This window comes from Dama dama, chromosome 1 (genome assembly GCF_033118175.1).
Source record: "Dama dama isolate Ldn47 chromosome 1, ASM3311817v1, whole genome shotgun sequence".
NCBI lineage: Eukaryota > Metazoa > Chordata > Mammalia > Artiodactyla > Cervidae > Dama > Dama dama.
The window spans coordinates 83,937,563-83,958,288 of record NC_083681.1 but is presented as its reverse complement, the minus strand read 5'-3'; the positions used below and the strand labels follow the sequence as shown (position 1 = coordinate 83,958,288).

Genomic DNA, 20,726 nt, shown 5'->3' with positions numbered 1-20,726 from the left:
ATAAAAGTTATTTTTTAACATGCACCCCGATGTTCACTGCAGCACTATTTACAACGGCCAGAACATGGAGGCAACCTAGACGTCCACTGACATGAATGGATAAAGAGGATGTGGTACATATATACAATAGAATATTGCTTCGCCATATAAAGGAACGAAGCTGGGTCATTTGCAGAGATGTGTATAGACCTGGAATCTGACACAGAGTGGTTAGAAAGAGAAAAACATACATCATATATTAATGCACATATGTGGACTCTAGAAAAAAAATGGTACAGATGAACCTATTTGCAGGGCAGGAATAGAGACACAGACATAGAGGAGACATGTGGACGGGGAGGGAAGGGGACGGTGGGATAAACTGGGAGGTCGGGACTGACATAGGTACATGACCATGTGTTAAACAGACAGCTAGTGGGAGCTGCTCTGTGATGGCCGAGGTGGGCGGCAGGGGGTTGGGGTGGGAGGAGACTCAAGAGGGAGGGGATGTGTGTGCTTAGAGCTGAGTCACTCTGTTGTACAGCAGAAACTAACGCAAGCTTGTAAAGCAATTACACTCTAATAAAAACATTATGTTTTTAAAAAGGTAACCAGTTGCCACAGGCAGTTCTAAACCATCTGTCCTCGGGACACTGATGTGAAGGACAGTGGCTACTCGTGCTTTTTTCTTGGGGACATGGACCGGGACTTAAAAGTGGCTATCAGACCGAGGAAGGCTCAGCTCCCACGCCATCAACCCCTCCGCAGGCCCGAGGGAACAATGGCTCCCCTCCACTGATGGTGACGCCTCAGGCCCGGAGCCCAAACCTGGACAGGTGGAGGTCCTCATACGATGGGACCGACGTCAGGCCCGGCTGGAGGAGCAAGCGACCGCCAAAGGCCTGGTGACACTGGAAAAGGCCCGGGGTGGGGTGGTCAGATCTGCTCACGAGGAGTGAGCAAACCTTCACACGGCTCATACCCATGTTTAGAGGGAACGGACTCAGTTACCTCCAAGGTTGACGTGGGTTCTGAGAGCTGGAGGGCCAGGGGGCTGGCTCCGGTGGGGATGTCCACTGCCATTCAGAAAGGGCTGGTAGCCGAGCCAGCTCGGGGAGGGCAGGTGATGGGGGGCATCTCCACTGGGGCACAGTTCCCCCCAGAGCCCATGGTCCTCCCAGAGGGGCCCTGTGGGCAGTGGGCCAGCACAGGGCGCCCACACCGGAGGCTCCGGTCCCAGCCCGACGAGCTGACCCTCAGAGGAGGCAGGTGGTTGACAAGTGAGTGCTTTCCGGCAGGAACAGTAATTTGAGTGAAACTGTGTCCCAGGCCCAGCTCTTGGCCACGCCATGACCAGTGTACCCAGCACTTGTTCAACCATCAGCAAGGACTAGACTTACTTGAAGACGCAAGCATTAGTCTCCCTGAACAACAGTTTGTATGTGACAGAAAACACTATTCTCAATCAACTTGCCATCGGTGGAAAATAAGTGCTTGTAATGAAGTAATTGTTAGGTCAGGAGGACTCTATATAAAAATCCTTTTTTTGTTTTTCTTACAAAGACACTCATTTTATGACAGGCACTCAGTGTTTGTTGAGTGGACACATAATTTAGGGAGCCATCTAATGAAGGGGAGTCCTCCTGAATCAAGGGAAACAGCAGCATCAGTGATGAAGACGAGAGGCCAGGGTGTCTGGAGCGCGGGTGCAGCTTGGGGACCAGTGAGTGGCCAGGGGCTGTCTGCATTGGCTTAAAGAAATTAGTCATTTACAAAGACAAACTTTGATCCTTATGAAATGACTCCTCTTCCCTTAGGAAGAAATGAGCAGAACTGCTGTAATGGGACATTGATGGCAATTGCATTCAGCTGAGTCATGCCCTTCTTTGTCGAAATGTGCCCAAGAAGAGGTCAGTTCAGTTTAGTCGTTCAGTTGTGTCCGACTTTGCAACCAGGCGGACCTTTGTTGGCAAAGCAATGTCTCTTTTTAATATGCTATCTAGGCTGGTCATAACTTTTCTTCCAAGGAGCAAGTGCCTTTTAATTTCATGGCTGCCGTCATCATCTGCAGTGATTTTGGATCCCCCCCAAAATAAAGTCTGTCACTGTTTCCACTGTTTCCTCATTTGCAATAAAGTGATGTGACCAGATGCCATGATCTTAGTTTTCTGAATGTTGAGCTTTAAGCCAGCTTTTTCACACTCCTCTTTCACTTTTATCAAGAGGCTCTTTAGTTCCCCTTCACTTTCTGCCATAAGGGTGGTGTTATCTGCATATCTGAGGTTATTGATATTTCTCCCGACAATCTTGATTCCAGCTTGTGCTTCATCCAGCCCAGCAATTCTCATGATGTACTCAGCATATAAGTTAAATAAGCAGGATGACAATATACAGCCTTGACGTACTCCTTTCCCGATTTGGAACCAGTCTGTTGTTCCATGTCCACTTCTAACTGTTGCTTCCTGACCTGCATACAGATTTCTCAGGATGCAGGTCAGTGGTCTGGTATTTCCATCTCTCTAAAAATTTTCGTTTGTTGTGATCCACACAATCAAAGACTTTGGCATAATCAATAAAACAGAAGTAGATGTTTTTCTGGAACTCTCTTGCTTTTTCGATGATCCAGCAGATGTGGGCAATTCGATCTCTGGTTCCTCTGCCTTTTCTAAATCCGGCTTGAACATCTGGAAGTTCAACAGTTATTGTTGAAGACTGGCTTGGAGAATTTGAGCATTACTTTGCTAGCGTGTGAGATGAGTGCAATCGTGTGGTAGTTTGAGCATTCTTTGGCATTGCCTTTCTTTGGGATTGGAATGAAAACTGACCTTTTCCAGTCCTGTGGCCACTGCTGAGTTTTCCAAATGTGCTGGCATATTGAGTGCAGCACTTTCACAGCATCATGTTTAGGATTTGAAATAGCTCAACTGGAATTCCATCACCTCCACTAGCTTTGTTCGTAGTGATAGTTCCTAAGGCCCACTGGACTTCGCATTCCAGGACGTCTGGCTCTAGGAGAGTGATCACACCATCATGGTTATCTGGGTCATGAAGATCTTTTTTGTATAGTTCTTCTGTATATTCTTGCCACCTTTTCTTAATAGCTTCTGTTAGGTCCATACCATTTTTGTCCTTTATTGTGCCCATCTTTGCATGAAATGTTCCCTTGGTATCTCTAATTTTCTTGAAGAGATCTCTAGTCTTTCCCATTCTATTGTTTTCCTCTCTTTCTTTGCATTGATCACCGAGGAAGGCTTTCTTATCTCTCCTTGCTATTCTTTGGAACTTTGCATTCAAATGAGTGTATCTTTCCTTTTTTCCTTTGCGTTTCGCATCTCTTCTTTCCTCAGCTATTTGTAAGGCCTCCTCAGACAGCCATTTTTCCTTTTTGCCTTTCTTTTTCTTGGGGATGGTCTTGATCACTGCCTCCTGGACAGTGTCACCGACCTCTGTCCATAGGTCTTCAGGCACTCTATTAGATCTAATCCCTTGAATCTGTTTCTCACTTACACTGTATAATTACAATGGATTTGATTTAGGTCATACCTGAATGGTCTAGTGCTTTTCCCTACTTTCTTCGATTTAAGTTTTAATTTAGCAATATGGAATTCATGATCTGAGCCACAGTCAGCTCCTGGTCTTGTTTTTGCTGACTGTATAGAGCTTCTCCATCTTTGCCTGCAAAGAATATAATCAATCTGATTTCGGTATTGACCATCTGGTGATGTCCATGTGTAGAGTCTTCTCTTGTGTTGTTGGAAGAGGGTGTTTGCTATGACCAGTACGTTCTCTTGGCAAAACTCTTAGTCTTGGCCCCACTTCATTCTGTACTCCAAGGCCAAATTTGCCTGTTACTCCAGTCAAATTATTATGTATTTCTTGACTTCCTACTTTTGCATTCGAGTCCCCTATGATGAAAAGGATATCTTTTTTTGGTGTTAGTTCTAAAACGTCTTGTAGGTCTTCATAGAACCACTCAACTTCAGCTTCTTCAGCATTACTGGTCGGGGCATAGACTTGGATTACTGTGATATTGAATGGTTTGCCTCAGAAACAGAGATCATTCTGTCATTTTTGAGATTACATCCAACTACTGCATTTCGGACTCTTTTGTTGACATGATGGCTACTCCATTTCTTCTGAGGGATTCTTGCCCATAGTAGTAGGTGTAATGATCATCTAAGTTAAATTTACCCGTTCCAGTCCATTTTAGTTTGCTGATTCCTAAAATGTCAATTTTCACCCTTGCCATCTCCTGTATGACCACTTCCAATTTGCCTTGATTCATGGACCTAACATTCAAGGTTCCTATTCAATATTGCTCTTTACAGCATCGGACTTTACTTCCATCACCAGTCATATCCACAACTGGGTGTTGTTTTTGCTTTGGCTCTGTCTCTTCATTCTTTCTGGAGATATTTCTCCACTGATCTCCAGTAGCATATTGGGTACCTACCCACATGGGCAGTTCATCTTTCAGTGTCCTATCTTTTTGCCTTTTCATACTATTCATGGGGTTCTCAAGGCAAGAATACAGAAGTGGTTTGCCATTCCCTTCTCCAGTGGACCATGTTTTGTCAGAACGCTCCACCATGACCTGTCTGTCTTGGGTGGCCCTACATGGCATGGCTCACAGTTTCATTGAGTTAGACAAGGCTGTGGTCCATGCGATGAGATTGGTTAGTTTTCTGTGATTGTGGTTTTCATTCTGTCTGCCCTCTGATGGAGGAGGATAAGAGGGTCATGGAAGCTTCCTGATGGGGGAGACTGACTGAGGGGGAAACTGGGTCTTGTTCTGATGGGCAGGGCCATGCTCAGTAAATCTTAAATTCAATTTTCTGTTGATGGCTGGGGCTGTTTCCCTCCCTGTTATTTACCTGGGGCCAAACTATGGTGGAGGTAATGAGGATAATGGCGACCTCCTTCAAAAGGTTCCACGCATGCACTGCCGTACTGAGCGTCCCCAACTCTGCAGCAGGCCACCGCCGACCCACGCCTCTGAGGGAGACTCCTGGACACTCCTGGGCAAGTCTGGGTCAGTCTCTTGTGGGGTCACTGCCCCTTTCTCCTGGGTCCTGGTGCACAAGGTTCTGTCTGTGCCCTCCCAGAGTCTGTTTCCCAGTCCTGTGTGAGTTCTGGCAGCTCTGTGGTGGGGTTAATGGTGACCTCCTCAAAGAGGGCTTATGCCCAGAGACCCCACGGAGACTGAGACAGAACTGTGTTTGAGTGTCTCCTGTGGAGGTGCGAGTCAGCGGTGGACTGCCGCAGGGGCAGGGGCTCTGGGTGCAGCAGACTTGGGCATGGCAGGGTTTTAGATTTATCTAATCTGTAAAGGAGACATTTTTAACAGGTGACCGAAACCTTCCTCTGCTTAAACATCCATACACGGGAGTGGTTGGGCTTCCCTCCCTTGGGACAGGGGCTCAGAGGGTCAGAGTGGAGCAGCCTGAGGGGGCGTGGAAGTGCTCAGATCACTGGGAGAGGTGGCTGTGACTGAGCCCACCACGTCACCCTATGCAGGCTTCGGTGCCCTGGCCACAGCCCGAGTGCCTCCCAGCCTGGGAGGTCCCACCAAGGTGGGGTGTGAGGTCCCCTGTGCGCATGATGCACCCCCAGAGCCCCTGGCAGTGCGGATCCTCAGGGCCCATCCGTTCTGTTCTGTTTGTTTCATTTATGGACCAGCTGAAAGGACACTGACAGAGGTGAGCTTCCAGTTGACTGTGCTCTGGTCACAGGGCCCGCAGCCAGGCTGTTGGGAGGCTGACAGTGATAGTCAAAGTTGCTCAATCGCGTTTGACTCTGTCACACCATGGACTATACAGTCCATGGAAATCCCCAGGGCAGAATACTGGAGTGGGCAGCCTTTCCCTTCTCCAGGGGATCTTCCCAACCCAGGGATCGAGCCCAGGTCTCCCACATTGCAGGCGGATTCTTTACTAGCTGAGCCACCAGGGAAGCCCTGGTGGGAGGCTGGGCTCCAGAAAACAACTGGAGGGAAAGCACGAGTTTATGTCAGATCCCAGCGGCTCGCCCCCGCGCACAAACTGCCAGATCCTCACAGCACCTCCTCTGGCCTCCATTCAGAACTGAATGCCAGCAAGCATGGCACCACCACCCAGGAGGCTGTCCAAGCCCGGTGACGGCAGCACACTCCGTCTCCATCTGCCAAGTTCAGCCTCAGTGCTGCTTGGACGGCTTCAAGAGCCCAGACTGCCATGCCCCATGCTCCCGTCTTGCCCCACTCTAATTCCTTACCAAAATGTTCCTCTAATGGGTTAATCTCATCAGATCTTCCCAGATAAAACACTCCTTCTCTCCACTGCTTGCAAAATAAAACCCACCCTGGGGCTTCACTGGTGGCTCAACTGATCAAGAATCCGCCTGCAGTGTGGGAGACCTGGGTTCTATCCCTGGGTTGGGAAGATCCCCTGGACAAGGGAAAGGCAACCCACTCCAGTATTCTGGCCTGGAGAATTCCATGGACTGTATAGTCCATGGGGTCACAGACAGTTGGACACCACTGAGCCACTTTCACTTGGCTTACATAACGCTGCATCCAAATTCAACTTACACCTCCTTTCCATCCCGCTGAAACAAAAGTGTAAACCGCTCCCACACAAAGCCCACACCTTTCCTGCCTGAAGCTGACTTTCTTGGTTATTTTTAAGTATCACACACATCATCAGAGTTTAATTTGAATTCCTACCTTCTCCACAAATTCTGAAGCACTTGTGTCAGACTGCTCTCTCTTCCACAGCCCCGCATTACAGTTGCAGAATCAGGCTTCTGGAGGCTGAAGCTTCAGCTTTGCAGAACACCTACACTCTGCTCCCCAGCTGTACTCAGCACAGGTCTCAGAGGACGCATTTAAAACTCGGTGTAGCTAACGGTGCATACATTGGTTTCTCGAAATGCTGACATGCAGTTAAAAAATATTCTGGATATTTTTTTCTGTAGTGATGAGATGAATTAATGTGATAATCATTTGTAACAGCATTCTCTAAAAGTCTACATCTTTAGGAATTTAAATCTGCTGTCATAAATCATAAACAGTACTTAATTTACAAAGTGATTAGAAATTTAATGGACCTTTTATTTAAGTTTTTTGTTTTTAAATATTTATTTGGCTGCACCTGGTCCTAGGTATGGCATGCAGGCTCTTTAGCTGGAGCATGTGGGACCTAGTTCCCTGACCAGGGATCGAAACCAGGGCCCCTGCACTGGGAGCAGATAGGCTTAGCCACTGGACCACCACGGAAGTCCCCAAGTAACCTATTTTTAAAAAGTCAACTTGGTCAAGAAATATTTTTGTTTATAATCCCCAAGTCTAAATAAACGTTTAATTACAACAACAATACAATATAATAAAATAATAAAATTATAAAAAATAGTTGTAAAGGATTTGTTTGAAAGAAAAAAAACCAACAGACCCAGAAAAGGTAGACAGTGGTAGATTTTATTTATCAATGTAGTGATTAAAAACATTTAAAAAGAAGAGCGAAAAAGAGAAACAAAAGCTCAGAAAAGAAACATACTCAAAGCATTTATCAGGAAAGGTCATAGGAGCTTTGAGGACTATTCCCAGACCACGTGCTTCTAAACAACCTGTCCCAGACCACCTGAGCCCATGACACTTGAGCGGCGGAGGTGCAGGTGCACCCCACTTGTGGCATGGGAAGAGGCCTCGCACATCCCTCTCATCATGACTTGCATTCAGAGGAGCCGCTCAAGGGTGGCCACAGGGACGGTCTCGTCCTCAGGGGGCAGGCGGAGCAGAACCGATAGGAATCATCTCTGCCCCACTCCTTTCCCACGCTTCTGCTGCAGTTGGGAAGCCCTCCTTGGGGCGTCCAGGGCCCTCGGGGACGGACCCAGGCAACCAGCAGAATGCAGGCACGCCAGGACTCTGTGGGCCAGGTAAGGAGCTCCCCGCCACCCTGTGCGCCAGGAAGACTAGGCGGCACGTCCTCTCCGGAGCTCCCCGGAGATGCCGGGGCCCTGCTGTCTTTCAGCTGATGCTGTGAAGCCGCAGTGGAGATGTCAGCCCTTCCAGCAGCCCGACTCACTCGTCACCGTGTCTCCATGGGGGCCACCCACCACCGACCTGCCGTCAGAGCCTGGGGCGGGCTACTCCTGTAGCAGGCTCCTCGAGATCAGCATCCGCATCACTTCGTTGCTGCCTGCGAGAGGGAGAGGGCGGGCCAGGCCTCAGGGTCAGCGAGGCTCTGACCAGTCTGACCAGGACTGTAAACAGCAGTGCTTTTCATCTCAACAGGTGTCAGCAAGAAGAAAAAATTAACTTGTGAAAAACCTCTCCTGATGGTAAAAATGCTTTTATTAGGTAAAAAGCAAAATAAAACAGCAGAACATACACGCAATATAATTCTATTCTTTAAAAGTGTATCTACAAGCACAGAAAAAGTCCAAAAACTGTATTTTTGGTCTAAACTATAAAAGGAACCCAAAATATTAATTCAGATGTCAAAACCTGAATGATCTTTTTAAACTTTTCTTGTGTTTTGTAATTTTTCAACGATAAATACACCAACATCGTTGGTAATCAGAAAACTGAATTTTAAAAAAGAACAAAAACATTTTCCCTGAAAGGGGGTGGAATCAGTTGCTGGGGGAAGGAGATGAGTTGCTTGCTTCATCATTACATTCTTTCTGATGCAAAAAATGCTCTAGAACCTGGGAGTCACGGCTACTGAGCCCGCGCTCTAGAACCCAGAAGCCACAGCTGCTGAGCCTGTGCTCTAGAACCTGGGCGTCATGGCCACTGAGTCTGCACTCTAAAACCTGGGAGCCATGGCTACCGAGCCTGCGCTCTAGAACCTGGGAGCCACAGCCACTGAGCCCATGTGCTGCAATGACTGAAGCCCGTGCTCTGCAATAAAAGAAGCCGTTGCCATGAGAAGCCGGCGCATGACAAAGAAGAGTAGCCCCTGCTCGCTGCAACTAGAGAAAACTTGTGCAGCAACAAAGACCCAGCGCAAACAAAAATAATAGACAAACAAATAAATAAATAAACTGACAAAGGCCAAGAGCGGGGGGAGGGTGACCTCAGAGGGGATAGAGCAGAACTTCCTGATCCCCAGGCCAGTGCCCTCCCCTCCACAGGGGCCAGGAGGGAGGAGGGGAGGCGGGACCCAGGCAGCACGGGGACAGATGCCGGGCTGAATGCTCCGACAGGGAGGAAGCCATCTTGGGTGCCTTTACCTTCAAGGATCTGATGGACCCGAGAGTCCCGCACGTACTGCTGGACGGCATAGTCTTTCAGGTAGCCATAGCCGCCGTGCATCTGCAGGGCCTGGTTGCAGATCTGCAGGGAGATGGGGGTGAGGAACCTCGGGTCCCAGGAATGCGCTCCTCCCCAGGAGCGCCCACGTGGGCCTCTCCTGAGTAACTGGTGCCTCAAGTAGCACCCCAGGAGCGAACAGAAGGCCCACCACATCCTGGGCGCCCAGGAGAGCTACAGCACCAGCACTCACTGCAAAGCATTCGTCCGTAGCGAAGAGTTTGGCCATGGAGCACAGGACCACCGCATCCTCCCGCTCCTCCTGCAGAGCCATGGCCGCAGTGCGGATCATCAGCCGTGAGGCCACCAGCCTGGTCGCCATCTCGGCCAGCTGGAACTGCAGGTACTGCAGCGAGAGGCAAGAGAACCACACACACAGACGCTCAGCACTGCCCGGGGCCCCGAGAGCCCCCGCCAAGGACAGGCCTCCGGGCCACGGGCCCTGGGCCCCACCAGGAACGTGCCTGGTAAGCTCCAAGTCCACTCCACTCCTGCACTGCAGGTACCAGCTCCTCAGGGAGATGCCCCCTCTGTCTACCCCTTCAACCTACAGCCAGTAAAGTGCCCACAGCTCCACACAGGTTCCTCTGCCCAGCACACCAGGGTGCCCTGGTGGCCCACACCTCTGCACCTCATGGTGGTGGGCTGCGACCTGGAGAAGCAGGACCCGAGGACCTGAGACCCCAGACCTCGGCCCCTGGCCCGGAAGCTGAGCCCACAGCAGCGCCCAGGACCCAGCAAGTCAAGACAGGCGAGGTACTCGAGACCCCAGCTCCACCCCCGCTCCCCTACCCCAGGCGATCCTGGACAAGGCGGAGGAACCCACCATCTGGGTGCCTCCAGCGGGATACCAGCCGTAGCCAGAAGCCTGGGCACAGGGAGCAGCAAGGAGCCCAGGCAACACCTCAGGGAGAGGCCACGCAGGCAAGAGAAATCAAAGCCTGGGCTGCAGAACCACCTGCTGGAAACCAGAAGAAAAGCCTCTAACTTCCAACCTGTGGGGTTGTTAGAATCAGGCAGAAAAAAGCTTTACCTAAGAATAGACTGGCTACTTCAAATGAGCCAGCTGAAGAGGAGTAACTCACCAGGAACACAGGCTATCACAAAAAGATGACAATTCTCCAGAAACCAAACCAGTCATGAATACTGGCTCTAACTGGTGGAGAATTCAAAAGAGCCAGCATGAGGAAATTCAATGAGCTACGAGATAACTCAGGAATAAAAGTAATGAACAGAGGGAATATTTTGCCAAAGATACTGACATTCCAAGAAAGAATCAAACCAAAATCCTGGAGCTGAAGAACTCAATATACGTAATGGGAAGTGCATTAGAAAGCTATGCAAATATAGCAGACCATATAATTACAGAACCTGAAGACAGAAACCTGGAAATGATTCAGGTAGAAGAGGAGAGCTAAGATTAAAACAAAATCAACCCTATCAGAGCTATCCCACTCCACCAGAAAGAGCAGTGTAAGGATGGTAAGCATCCCAGAAGGAGAACACAGGGGACGGGGGTACAGAACTCATTTACAGAAAGCTGAGAAAGTCCCAAACCTGGGGAAGGAACAGGATATACATGTCCACAAGGCTAAGAAAACACCTGATTACCTCAAGGCAAAAAGACCTTCTCCCAGACATATATTAAACCTGTCCAACGTCAATGACAAAGAACCTTGAAGTCAGTCAGAAAAAAGACCATAACCTACAAAGGGACCTCAACAAGCTAAGAGCTGAATAGAACTATCCCATGATCTAGCTATTCCACTTATGGTATTTTTCCAAAAAAATATGAAAACACTCAATCAAAAAGATACATGCGTCCTCAAGTTCACTGCAGCATTTGCAATAGCTAAGATATGGAAGCAACCTAAGTGTCCAACAAGAGAAAAGGACAAAGAAGATGGAACATACGCATACGATGGACTACTGCTGCTGTTGCTGCTAAGTCGCTTCAGTCGTGTCCAACTCTGTGCGACCCCATACTGCAGCCCACCAGTCTCCCCCGTCCCTGGGATTCTCCAGGCAAGAATACTGGAGTGGGTTGCCATTTCCTCCTCCAATGCATGAAAGTGAAAAGTGAAAGTGACATCGCTCAGTCGTGTCTGACTTGTAGTGACCCCATGGACTGCAGCCCACCAGGCTCCTCTGTCCATGGGATTTTCCAGGCAAGAGTACTGGAGTGGGGTGCCATTGCCTTCTCCGACGATGGACTACTACTTAGCCATAAAAAGAATGGAATTCTGCCATTTGTGCCAACATGGATGGACCTAGAGTGTTACGTTAAGTGAAGTCAGACAGAAAAAGACAAATACTGTACAATTTCACTCACACAAAGAATCTAAAAAACACAACAGTAAATGAAAACACAAAACCACCTCACAGATACAGAGAACAGACTGGGGGTTACCAGAAGAGGGCAGGACGATGAAACGGGTAAAGGGGGTCAGCTGAACGGTGATGGAAGGAATCAGACTTCTGGTGGTGAGCTTGCTATAGTGGAAAAGAAGTCCAATTATAATGTATGCAGGAAACCTTAAAGATGTTGTAAACCAGTGTTACTTCAATAAAGAAAAAAGAATGAAAAACTGGGTCACAAATACTCCAATCCCGCTCCCCTGAAATAACTACTTTTTGCATTTTCAGACCTATCTTTGAAAACGTTTTATTAGTGTTTAAATGTATTTATGTATTTCATAAACAAAATAGCACACGCTCCTAAAATATCATGTTTCTCTTGCCATGTAATACATCGGGACTCTTCCTGCGACTATAAATAAAAATTATTATAAACTGGAAAGAAAAAAAGCATAAGTTCTGGCTGCAATGAGGGTAAAACCAGTAAGAGACATTAGGGCCCCACTGTTCCAGAAGATGTTCTGGAGACAAGAGCAAATGAAGGGGTGGAGAGTTACCTGTTTATTGGCCAGAGGCTCTCCAAACTGCTTCCGGACCTTGAGGTAGTCTCGAGTGAGGACGACCGAGGCGTGAGCGGCTCCCAGGGAGCAGGAGGCTGGGAGGGAGGGGACCGAGGCAGCCAGTGAGTTGGGGGCCGTCGCGCCTGCCCCCCACCCCCAGCCCCTTCGGTCCTCACCGACATTGATCCTCCCGCCATTCAGGCCCTTCATGGCGATGAGGAAGCCCTGGCCCTCTTCCCCGATCCTGTTGGCCACCGGGACGGCACAGTCTTCAAAGATCACCGCTCGGGTCGGCTGTGAGTTCCACCCCACCTGGCAAAAATCAGGGGCTGTGTGGCGGCCGGGCAGTCACCACGCGGCGCGGCGTCCGCTGTCCACTCAGACCCGAGATGGGCGCTCTAAGGTCCCGGGACTCAGGCTCCCGAGAACTCAGCTGAGGAGAAACGGGAAGGCCACTCCTCAATATGTCAGCTCTGACAGACTTCCCTTTCAGCACGTTTAAACACACCGAGAACACCTACTTCCGGGCATCCGCTCACCACACCAGCCTGCCGCGGGACTGGCTCCAGAGCGCGGGAGCCAGTCACGCACCTTGCCTCCGCGGGGCTTCCGGCGGCGTCACGCCGGCGGCCGGAAGTGGGAGCATTCACACCACAGACACCGACAAAGGCTGCACAGGAGGACTTCCTGGTCTCTGCTTTTCCTAGGGAGCTGGTTTAGCAAGACACCCCCTCAGTATCTCAGTCTCGAGCCCAGGGACAGTTCTCCACCCCTAGGACGCAGCCCATGCCCTGTAACTAGCCGGCTGGCGGCCCGCGTGCCTTCTGGGGCCACGGTGTCCCCAGGGGCAGCTTCACCAGGAGGCCGGCAGAGCCCCCTTCCTCACGAAGAGCCGGTTTAGGTGCCCCACAGACATAGACTGGCCTCCTTCCTCTCCGCTCCAGAAGACCCACGCTGTCAGATCCTGTGGGCACGGGGCCAGACAAGCCTCCGGCCCAGGGGCTGGCAGCCCTCCCCCACCACCCCCTTGAGGGCGCCCTGCCTGGGAAGCGGCCCCCGCCCACGGCCTTTCCTCTGAGGCCTCTGTCCAACCCCGGCTCAGCCCCTCTCTCCTATCCCGCCCCCTCCAGGGCCTCCCACACTGCCCTTCTGCTGCCTCTGCCCCTCCCTGGGAACACCCCCCACCCCCACCTCCCCGTGGAGCCTCCCAAGGCCGCTCTGGCCAGCAGGGCCGGCCCTGACCTCTTGTCTTCCAGACCCCGAGTCTGAACCCTCCCACCCTGGCCAGGGGTCTCCCTGGGCACTCACCTCCCGTGCAGGATACACACCCCTGGATAGGGCAGCTCCGGCGACCTTAACACTGAGTTGTAACAGAACCACAGACACATGGCCGCCACCTCCCAGCCCCTTCCGGTGAAAACGTCTCCCTCCTCCCCAGGGCAGAGAAGCCCGCTCCTCACCGCCCAGAGTCCCTGAGAAGCTGCAGCCAGAAAGAACAGATACTCCCCGGCCCCAGCCCAGAACAAGGAGTCCCTTCCTGTCTGTCTTTCATTCCAAAGACCACCTTCCCATTGCCATCGAGGAGTCCTCCCCGATACCCGTCCGGCGAGAAAACCATTATTCCATACAAAATCTTTTGACAACTAAATCCAAGCTAAAGCAATTCCTCACTCCTTTTCTGTTTCAAGTTCTCAGCTACAGAAGGTGCTCAGTATACCAAGTGGAAGCATGTGCTTGCAGGAAAGACGGGAGGGGGTGGGGAAAGCCAGCTGCTCAGGCCACCAGAGCAGCCAGATCAAGCGAGGGGGTCGGCAGGTAACCCCTTGCCTGGCCTGCAAGCTCTCTGACCTCACCCCACACGGAGCCCTCTGCTCATGACGCTCCGGCCACACTGAGAAATTCTGGCTTCTTCAAACACACTAATTTTGTTTCCACATCAGGCCCTTTGCAACCACTGCTGCCTCTGCCCAGAGCCCTCCTCACGGCTGGCTAGAGGCGGGCTCCTGAACTGGCAGATTGCATCAGGTGATACCTTATCTTCAGAGGGCCACGCTGTCCCTACACCAAGCAGCTCTCCTCTGCCCGCATCATGCCCAGGCTTGCTCCCCTCCCTCACGCTGACAGGAGGCACCGCATTTATCCGCGAGTCCACCGGCCCGCCTGCTGCTCACAGGCAGCCCAGCGCGCCGGTCTGGTGCTCTGCTCTGTCCAGGTACCTGGCAGCAGACACCTGCTAGCTGCTGAACCAATGAGACGGCCTTCTGAATTTCCCATTTGTCAAGAGATACGCAAAGCACAACTAATAATCAAGAAGAAAACCAAAAAGCAAAAAAAGACAATAATGTATGCTTGAAAGTGAGAGAAGCACAGAGCATAAGGAGAAAAAGAGAAACTTTTTGTATACGGAATTTATTTACAATTTTTTCCCAAGCCCCAAGCTAGCTAGCTTTGGTAATACTGCCAACAGATACCAGAAATACAAATGTGTTGAATCAGCCAACACTAGCTTTATAAGCACAAACACCAGAATCAGTATAACCTGGTTCTATAATACAACATGTCAGACTCCATGTCTGTCCGTCTCAAAACCAGACAGACATCCCACCCGTCTCCCATGCCGCGTGCACATAGCTCAGCGTTTACAAAGGTAAGAGGCCCCGTGTCTTACAATCGCAGGCAGGAGAGAGCATAAGGCTTTGCACATTTGGTGTCGAGAGGGTCCAGCTTTGCTGCATGAGGGAGGGGGCGCTGAGCGTCTCAAGCCCTGGCAGCTGCAGAGAGTCAGGATCAGGAAGGGCATGGAGGGGCGTGGGGGGCCTGGGGAGCCAGCAGAGGTGATGAGAGGCAGACGTGGGGCCATCTCCTCGCGGACTGCTCCCCAGCCCCGACTCTAAGGGCACCTGCTGGAGCTGAGGACTCGCCAGGCCGGCCCACCTGAGCAGACCCCAGCTCAGGACCAAGGGCAGTGAGGTAACCACAGGTCTACAGCTCAGGGCCTGGCTGTGGGATCTGTCCATCCTGGAGATATCTTCTCGAGGCCTAGGGAAACACCCTCCTCTTACGTTCCTGAGGGATCCACGGTTACCTCCCCTGAGCTCTGCTGAGCTAAAGAAGAAAAGTGGGCCAAGAGCATTTCACTCCCAAGACCTCTAGTCTCCTGTCAGCATATCTTCCTGGGTAACAAGGGGGCGGAGAGGTAGGAAGTAAGAAATACAGCCCAGAAGTGGCAGCGGGAGCCAGTGGAGATTTCTCATATCTCTGCTGATGTAAGCCACTGGCAAACACGGGCGCCACGCGATGCAGTGAGGCCCGCCCCCAGCTCCCCGCGCTGTCGAAACCGTCGCTGAAGCAACAGCCTGCAAGGCCGGGGCGCCAGGGCGACCCACTTGCTGAGCTGGGGCGGGGCTCCCACCTGATGCGCCCTGTCCAACCGCACTCACCTTTTTCTCCTTCTTGCCGAAGCTGAGGCCAGGGGTCCCCTTTTCCACCACTACGCAGGAGATGCCTCTGGGGCCCGGCCCTCCTGTGCGGCACATGACTACGTAGATGTCAGCTTCGCCGCCACCACTGATGAAGGCCTGCGGAGTCGCAGCGGGAAGACAGCGGGTCCCCCGTTGATGGGGCAGTGGGAGGTGAGGGGCAGTGGGAAGGGGTCCCAGGACGCTGCACCCAGGCCACAGAAAGTATGGATACAGGACGGGCCTAATTGGGCTCAGACCAGAGGAGAAACAGCGATGGTGAACACAGGGAAATAGGTCTGAGGTCCTCGCCCCACATGCTGTTTTCGGGAAGGTTCACTTGCAGACACGTGGGCCGGGCCGGGTGGGTGGCAAGGGGAAGGGCTGCCAGCCTGCCTGGGAGGGCCGTGGTCGCTGGCCGTGTACCTTGGAGCCATTGAGGATGTAATGATCCTGTCGTCGCACGGCAGAGGTCACGAGGGAGGCGGCGTCGCTCCCACTCCCTAGGGCAGGACGAAGGGGAGCTGAGAGGTGGGGGTGCTGGGGAAGGGAGGGAGCCAGTGAGGCCCCAGCTCCCGAGAGACCGCCCCTAATGACAGACGCCTTCGATCGAGGCCTGGAGAAGCGCTCCATGCTCAGGGAGAGCCCCCCCCCCCCCACCCCGCCGTCCCCTCCGCCCCAGGGAGCCCCGAGCCTTGTGACCTGCGAGCTTGTGAGATCTCTCATTCGGGATAGAGACATGAGCCGGGAGGGGGGCGGGCAGGCACACCCACCTGGCTCGGTGAGGCAGTAGGAGGCGAACTTCTCCATGGCGCAGAGCGGCGGGCATAGCCGCTGCCGCTGCTCCTCACTCCCGAAGCGGTCGATCATCCAGACACACATGCTGAGCGCACCCAGGAGGCGAGGACAGAGACAGACAGAAGGGAAAGGCAGCCTGAGGGGAGGGCACGCGCAGAGGGGAGAAGCCACAGCTGAGAAGGCTCAGGCCTTTCAAGCAAAGGCCTGGATTAGCACATAGTCGGGGAACACAGTACCCAGAGGGATCCAGGGCCAAGGTCACCTGGGCGCTGGCCACACTATCGCCAGTTAGGTTAACTGAGCTCCTTCAAAAACCAAGCCGTCCTATGTACTCTCCCAAATTAGTGGAGGCTCCATCTCTGGGTTGAGGGAAAGGGAAGGGAGGCCCTTCCCTAATGCAGAACTCTTGTCTGGAACCAGGTCAGCTGGCACCTGGGAGAAGGGCAGCATTCTCTCAGCAACACACAAGATAACAGATTCGGGCACAAGAGGCAGCTGCAGACCTCGTGTGAACTGCTAACAGTCTGGCTCCTCAGGGACAGGCAACCTACACAGCAAAACCCTCTCCCATTCACACAGAAGGTGCCTGCCAACCCATGCGAGCATGCGCTGCGCCCGCCGGGCCAGGCACTCACTTGTGGATGCTCATGTAGGCCGTGGTGCTGGTGCAGCCCGTGGCCAAGGCTTCAAAGATGACGGAGGTGTCCAGCCGCGAGAGGCCCGCCCCTCCGACGTCTGTCCGAACGTACACCCCCCCGAAGCCCAGCTGCGCTGCCTTCCGCATCATGTCCACAGGGAACAGCTCCTGTGGACAAAAGGGCAGGGTCATCAGAGAGGGACTCACAGGCGGGCTTCTCTTCAGGGGGTGTGAGGAGGGACCCAGAAGTGTGCACTCAGGCAAGGGGACGGAGCCTCTCAACTCAGTGCTGCTTTTGTTACCCACACAGTGGTACCAGTTAAAATGCATTCTACGAGGACTGCTTTCTGGCACTCAAATTTCTTTTTATCATTCCAGTACTGTCTGGATTTTAAGAGTGCCCAAATCTTAATTTTCATCTACGAATTAAAACAGTGCTATCTGCAGGAGGAGGACTCGCGCCCCTACAGGCACTCGCATTTGCTGTGAGTTTTCAGAGCAGAACAGACACTGAACGAGCTGGGTGCTCGGGAGGAGGCGGGCTCATCGTGCAGCTGAACACCCGCACCTTCTGGTCCCACTCTGCCATGTGCGGCGCCATCTCGCGGGCAGCAAAGTTGAAGGCCACTTTCTGGAACTCTTTCTGCTCTTCATTTAGTCCCATGGAAGCTGTGGGCAAGGCAGCATTTACTCAGAACTGGATCGGGGCTCAGGGGAGAGGACAAGACCCCCTGCCTCAGATGTGCTAAGAAGCATCAAGGAGTGTCTCTTACTGTGGGAGGCACAGCAGTGGCTGTGAAAATGTCAAGGGCAAAGTGGAAGGTGCGGGCTCCGCGTGACCTCCTAAGACTACATTCTTCCAGGTTAAACATTAAACAAGGTCCTGGGGGGACGGTCCAGAGCACAGGAGGCGCGGAGTCTCAGGGGACAACCCCCTTCGGCGCCCGACTGCCCCGCAGCCATTCTCTCAGAGAACCCGGGCAAACCCCGGCCTCGGGAGCAGCTGCCCGTGAGCCAGGAGAGAGCTGTGTGTCCCCACCCGGACTCTCGTTAAGATGGGAGTTGTGAAGATTAAAGGTGGCGTTCTCTTGAGAAGTCCAAGGCAGAAAACTACATTGGGTGGTGATCTCAGAAATATGGTTAGGGATAAACACTTCACGGTTCCCTACTCAGGACTCAGGCCATTTTCCACTCACAAAAGAATTCAGACCAAAGGTCTACCACGGGGCAGTGCTAGGGCAGGATGTCGTAAGTGCTAAGGAAACAAACACCTGAGTGTATATGCACTTCAGAACTTCAGTCTGAGCAATAGCTCAACACATGTTTACAGACGCTATTATTAGCATCGACAGATTCAAACAAGTAGTTCAAGGTATAAAAGGTTTAAGTACATCTAAACTGCAAGGAGATCCAACCAGTCCATCCTACAGGAGATCAGTCCTGGGTGTTCACTGGAATGACTGATGCTGAAGCTGAAACTCCAATACTTTGGCCACCTGATGCGAAGAGTTGACTCATTGGAAAAGACTCTGATGCTGGGAAAGATTGAAGATGGGAGGAGAAGAGGACGACAGAGGATGAGATGGTTGGATGGCATCACCGACTCGATGGACATGGGTTTGGGGGGACTCTGGGAGTTGGTGATGGACAGGGAGGCCTGGCATGCTGCAGTTCATGGGGTCACAAAGAAAGCGACTGAACTCAACTGAAACTGCATCCAAAGTAAATTAACAGGGAACAAATTCAGACAAGTCAGACATAAAGGCACACGCTGTTTTACTGTCCTTCATTTCACTCTGCAGAATCTGTTTTTTTTTTTAACCAATCAAAGGTCTGCAGCAACCCTGCATTGTCAAATGATGGTTAGCCTTGTTTTTTGTTAGCAATGCAGTGTTTTTAAATTAAGGTGTGAATGCTGTTTTCTTAGACCCGATGCTGCTGCACATGTCACAGACTACAGTGAACTAAACCTACAGTGTCTCTGAGGGTGCTTGCATAGATACAGCATGGTCACATATTTATTTAAGATCAGTAACAGTCATTTCTAGAGAATGGAATGCCAACAAAGGAGCTCCAATACTTTGGCCACCTGATGCAAACAGCTGACTCATTAGAAAAGACCTTGATGCTGGGAAAGACTGAAGGCAGGAGTAGAAGGGGACAACAGAGGATGAGATGTCGGATGGCATCACTGACTCGATGGACACGGGTTTGAGTAAACTCCAGGAGTTGGTGATGGACAGGGAGGCCTGTGTGCTGCAGTCCATGGGGTCGCGAAGAGTCGGACCCGACTGAACAGCAACAACAACAAAAGGAGAACACCGGCTGGAGTAAACAAGCAAAAAGTCAAGTTAAAAAGTAAATAATACACAAGAAAGCATGAGTGTACTCAATATTACTGAGTATAAATACCCCAGTTTCCAGGAAACATGAGCGGAAAAAACACCACAAAAACCAGGCCACATTAAGTTTGCTGGAGCTATTGGCAGATTCAAGAAGCCAGCACATACACACAAAGATATACATACACAAATACACACAGAAGTAGTAAAGCTAAACAGAACAAGAGCCCACATTAGAGGAGGAAACCCTTGACTGTACAGTAGTTCAAGAGTAAACAAGAGGCCAAAAAACTGAACACAGGAAACTCTGAATGCATCCAAAGCACACACCTAACCAGATCTCAACAGTTCTGAGAATCCTGGAGCCGAGAGCACGTGGGAAGCTCCAGCAAACTGCAATGGACGAGCAACCAGGCTCGTTCAAGCTCTGGGTCTGCAACTATTAATTACACAGCTTTCAGGAGGGAAGGCTTCTCTCTGTCTCAGGTTCCCCACTGTAAAACAAGAGGGCTGCACTAGACCCTAAACAAATTTCTCCATCTGTCAAATGATACATAAAGTGAAAGAAAGTGAAGTCACTCAGTCGTGTCCGACTCTGCGACCCCATGGACTGTAGCCTACCACGCTCCTCTGACTACGGAATTTTCCAGGCAAGAGTACTGGAGTGGGTTGCCATTTCCTTCTCCAGGGGATCTTCCCGACCCAGGGACTGAACCCGGGTCTCCCGCATTGTAGGCAGACGCTTTACCACCTGAGTAAGTTTATGATTAGTAACAGCAAAGCTCACGAGTCCCCGCAGCGAAGCCCGCCCTTATCAGCAAGCAGAGGTAACAAGGCAACTCCGAGCGCTGGGAGAGAAGGGAACCCCCGCTCGGACCCGGCCGAGCCCGCCGTGGGCCCCCGCCCGCCCGCGCGCCCCACCTGCTCCGCACGCGCCTATGCGGAGCCAGGGGCGGCGCGGCCAACTGGACTGAGCCTGCCACCGGCGGGCCTTACGGTCGATGCAGGAGACGACGCCCCTCCGGGCGCTCTCGGCGGGGCCCCGGGGCCCGCGGCGCAGCCCCTTCAGCCACGCCCCGGCGCGCTGGCAGGTTCCTCGCAGCATCACCTCTGCTAGCTCCTCTCCCCGCAGCTCCGGCCGCGGTCTGAGCGCCCGCGACCTCGGGAGGCCGACGGGCCGCGGGGGCCACGCCGCACTGCACGCCGGGAACTGTAGTGCGCGCCGCGGCCCCCGAAGGCGCGCTCGGGGCGCCTGCGGTAGGAGCCGGAACTACAATTCCCAGAGGCCCGCGGGCCGCG

At 52.1% G+C, this 20,726-nt stretch overlaps 1 protein-coding gene across 4 annotated transcripts; it reads right to left on the bottom strand.

Moving 5' to 3' along the window:
• Positions 1–7,411: 7,411 nt before the first annotated feature.
• Positions 7,412–20,617, bottom strand: ACAD8 (acyl-CoA dehydrogenase family member 8). 4 transcript variants are annotated; one of them, XM_061154569.1, is made up of 11 exons: positions 20,349–20,617; positions 17,654–17,754; positions 17,084–17,253; positions 16,424–16,533; positions 16,077–16,153; positions 15,633–15,770; positions 12,369–12,504; positions 12,190–12,287; positions 9,468–9,620; positions 9,196–9,298; positions 7,412–8,156 (listed from the first exon to the last, which is right to left on the bottom strand). In XM_061154569.1, exons 1-11 carry the CDS (start codon positions 20,530–20,532, stop codon positions 8,104–8,106), a joined length of 1,323 nt encoding a protein of 440 aa, XP_061010552.1. In that variant the 5' UTR covers positions 20,533–20,617; the 3' UTR covers positions 7,412–8,103. The 4 variants fall into 4 exon arrangements, with proteins under 4 accessions (XP_061010552.1, XP_061010563.1, XP_061010573.1 ...); XM_061154580.1 differs by having other exon boundaries at positions 20,424–20,617; XM_061154590.1 differs by lacking the exon at positions 20,349–20,617 and adding an exon at positions 18,477–18,620 and having other exon boundaries at positions 16,424–16,584.
• Between the last annotated feature and the right edge of the window lie 109 nt (positions 20,618–20,726).

What these genes read in the sequence shown, in the direction of transcription:
- ACAD8 (XM_061154569.1), bottom strand. Translation starts at nt 20,532, where the DNA reads ATGCTGCGAGGAACCTGCCAGCGCGCCGGGGCGTGGCTGAAGGGGCTG. An exon ending in CATAGGCGCGTGCGGAGCAG is followed by an intron (nt 17,755 to 20,348) that starts GTGGGGCGCGCG and finishes CCTTGCCCACAG; the next exon opens with CTTCCATGGGACTAAATGAA. An exon ending in CTACGGACGAATGCTTTGCA is followed by an intron (nt 9,299 to 9,467) that starts GTGAGTGCTGGT and finishes ATCTCCCTGCAG; the next exon opens with ATCTGCAACCAGGCCCTGCA.